General features: G+C 38.3%; 1 protein-coding gene across 1 annotated transcript; it reads left to right on the forward strand.

Moving 5' to 3' along the window:
• Positions 1-2,448: 2,448 nt before the first annotated feature.
• Positions 2,449-3,731, forward strand: LOC109863098 (putative nuclease HARBI1; the record flags this gene model as incomplete). Its single annotated transcript, XM_020443286.1, has 3 exons — positions 2,449-2,956; positions 3,091-3,377; positions 3,445-3,731. Coding segments are annotated over exons 1-3 (807 nt in total), but the record flags the coding sequence as incomplete, so codon positions are not given.
• Between the last annotated feature and the right edge of the window lie 4 nt (positions 3,732-3,735).

Below are 3,735 nucleotides of genomic sequence, written 5' to 3' on the forward strand. Positions count from 1 at the left end.
TAAAATTTATTTAATAGACGCAGTTTATTTCGCTTTTCATTGTGTTGGTGTTTGCACGTAATATTAGTGACGGAACGTTCTCATCTTTATCTTCGCTTCTCGCATTACGTTGCATCATTGCATGTTGCAGATAGTTGTTAATATCCTGCAATTCGTACGATCCTTTGGGAATCAAAATTTGCTTGTTATCCGTATCGTAATAAAATTTGTTGTTTGACGAAGTCACATTCGGTATCGTATGATATGTTTCAAAATCTGTTAGTCCAAGCTCGTAATCACCGTCACTTAAATCAATGGTGGGAAAGTAGCTGACCGCAAGGATGCTACTTTTACCGGTAAATGTGAACGTCAGTGACATGTTATCAAATGCGTATTGAAGTTTGATAGCACACTATTATAAAGAAATATAGCTTATCAAACCGTTTGAAGAAATTGCAAACATAATTGACCGCAATTGCTTTGATTGTAATGTTGATAAGACGTACAGTTATATTCTATTTTCTCCACGGCATGTTTGAGATAACGCACCACCTCTTTCGGTGGTTGAAGATTGCCGTAACTGTCAAAATATATGACATGCTTTCCTCTCTGTGCATACACCACCCAGTGAGTACCTGGTCCATTTGTATCATCCAAATTGACAATACCACTCTCATTACAATGTACTATGTTCGTAATGTATTACGCATGAAAACACCTCTAAAGAAAGGTATACGCATGCGCTTAGCTAACTGTTCCAACTGTATGTTCGTTGTTATACCTGTAGGTAGGTTTACTGTTTTTTCAACGTTTTTTTCTTCTTCTTTAAAAGTCCCCGTCTGTACGGAGTCAGATAAATCCCATCGCGCGATTATGTTGCATTTCTTCTAGCTGCTGCTGTGCAGCTCTCGTATCATTTACCGTTTTTGCAACTCCCGCCGCTCCATCAACGAGCGCACCGAGAGCACCCAACAGCGGTAGGACCAGTAACACACCATCGCGTTTAGCAATTGGAAGTATTCGCTTCTTTTTTGCTTACTTGCTTTTCTTTTTCAAGCCCATGCCAAGTTTAATTTTTATTATCATAGCCGCCCACACGGCGGTCGCAGCTGCTCTCTCACCGAGACTCGAGTCTGCCGCTGTAATACGATCGCGCGCCCTTGCAGCAAGTGCGTTATCAGCCGCACGCGTTATCACGTGTCGAGCAGCGAGTTCGTTGCTTCGCGAATAAGCTATATCGTGTTCACGACAAGCCGCATTCAATGGATTAATGCCGCGATTGCCTCTAGCTAATCGTTTTTCCAAACGCGCTCCCGGCCACAAAATTGGTAGCCCGAATTCTATTTTTATTTTTGATGACGTGGCATGTGACAAGCAGGATACGAGACGAGAATACTTTGCAATGGGTCATCACTCGAGTATCGACTGTTTCTATCTTTGTCAGACGTAAGCGAGTATACTAAAGCATCTTATACGTGACAACGCAAATTGATAATTCTTTTTAAACAAGATGGTACCAATCTCAAACATGTGTATAACGATCATGTAAATACGGATATGTCGTACGAGAAGTTTTGTACATTATGTCACAAATGTTGGCAAAACAAATATGGAATTTTAGTGATCAACAAGAGCAGTCCTTTGGACAGAAGTCGCTATAGAAAAGGATTTAACGAGTTCGCGATACCGTCGAACAGTTAATCGTTGAGACATCAACCAAGTATCGTCTCTCTTCTACCGGTGTAAGCAACATGGCTTCACCTGACAAAAGCAGTGAAATTATAGATCGCGAGAAAGTAGCAAAGGAGATTGCAAAAACAAGTCAATCCATTCGTCAAAAATATCGCGCTCTGAAAACCGGTAAATTAGAAGAAGAAATTGCATTGGAAAGACAGTTTAAACCTATTATCGAACCTCTAAAACAGACTGCTGAAAATACTAAGCAACTAAGGAAACTAAGCAAAAAAAGTCAGACACATTGTTTCTCGAAGACACGTCACACGAGACCCAGACGAAGCGGAAACGACCACAGACATCGAACAAAACACTGTCCTCTATTTTACACAATTCAAAGCGCACACGATATAACACTGCAATGGCGACTTCTACTCCGACGAAAAAACGAACCGAACGACAATTGACATGGGATTCTCCATCGAATGACACTATCGTCGCTACTGATGCTACTGCCAACAAATCGGTTGAGTCAACTATTCAACGTCAAATGCAAACGTTGGAGGGTCTTAAAATGTTTCAAAATCATTTTGATCCGTTGGCGCAACAATATATGAAAGCTATCCTGAGTGGTAAGAAAGAGAACGACATAGACTACGTATATGGTGTGTATTTCGACAACGATGGAATGATGCTCGGTGATAAGTGTTTTGGTTTGGTTTGGTTTGGTTTTATAGTGGCTAGGGGGCCTTTTATACCCATACGCCATTCTGCTAGATAATTTTTTGAACATAACGGTTAAGGGCCGGTTGTTCCACCTTCAGATAAAGTAGCGGGTAATTTATCTAATGGTTAAAACTCTGATTTGCGTTGTTCCATGTGTCGGTAAAATTTATCTATCTGATAAATGACCCAAAACCAAAAGATAAATTACACGGCACTCTCGGTACCGTGTAAGGCGTATCTAACAGATAACTATGTAGAAATAGCAAACAGTAGAGATGCGCTAGATAGGTTACGTTATCCACAATCGAATTATATGTTTAGAATCTCACTTTATTACATTGACAATGGATTTTGAATTGTGCGAAAATCAATTTTTGTATGATGACGATAATGATAATGAAGAATCTGATGAAGAAATAATAGTGGTGATTCGCAAACAATATACAATTCGTCCGCGTCCAGATTTATTTAACGAATACGATAATGTAGAATTTGTAAGACGGTTTCGGTTTCGCAAACGCACTGTCCAGATGATTTTAACTCTTATTGAAGACAGAATAAAAAGCAGGACTGACAGGTATGTATTTTTTATATAATGATTGTATGTAATGCAGATGTTTTATAGGCAAAAATATTTATGCAATTATAATGTTTATATGAGACTATATTAATAAATATAAATATTTATACTCAGAAATATTGGTATTTTAGAAATCATGCTGTATCACCACTACATCAACTATTACTTACTTTGAGATTCTATGCAACTGGAACCTTTCAAGTCGCAATTGGTGATTTTGGTGGAATTCACAAATCTACTATGTGCAGGATTATAAAGAAGGTTACAGAAGCAATAGCATCGTTACGTTTACGATATATTCATTTTCCTAATTCTAATCAGAGTTTAATGCACACAAAAGAAAGGTTTTACAACATTGCCCGTTTCCCTAGAGTTATAGGAGCTATTGACTGTACTCATGTCAAACTACTATCTCCAGGTGTGTATTAGATTAGAAATGATAAGTAATAAATCTACAGTATTTTCATATATTTACTTTTATTTAGGTGGAGAAGAAGCTGAAGTATATAGAAATAGAAAAGGAATATTTAGTATCAATGTGCAAGCTGTTTGTAACAGTGCTTTAAAATTTGTAGACATAGTAGCACGGTGGCCTGGTTCCACCCATGATTCTACTATTCTTAATGCTAGCACAATACGTGCAAGATTTATGAATGGCGAGATGGGAAATGCGCTATTACTCGGTGATGGTGGCTACGCTTGTTCTCACTTTTTATTGACACCACTGTCTGAACCGCATACTCAAGCTGAACAATTATATAATGAGTCTCAAATAC

Source organism: Pseudomyrmex gracilis, unplaced genomic scaffold, assembly GCF_002006095.1.
Source record: "Pseudomyrmex gracilis isolate BER0280 unplaced genomic scaffold, ASM200609v1 scaffold_3156, whole genome shotgun sequence".
Classification (NCBI taxonomy): domain Eukaryota; kingdom Metazoa; phylum Arthropoda; class Insecta; order Hymenoptera; family Formicidae; genus Pseudomyrmex; species Pseudomyrmex gracilis.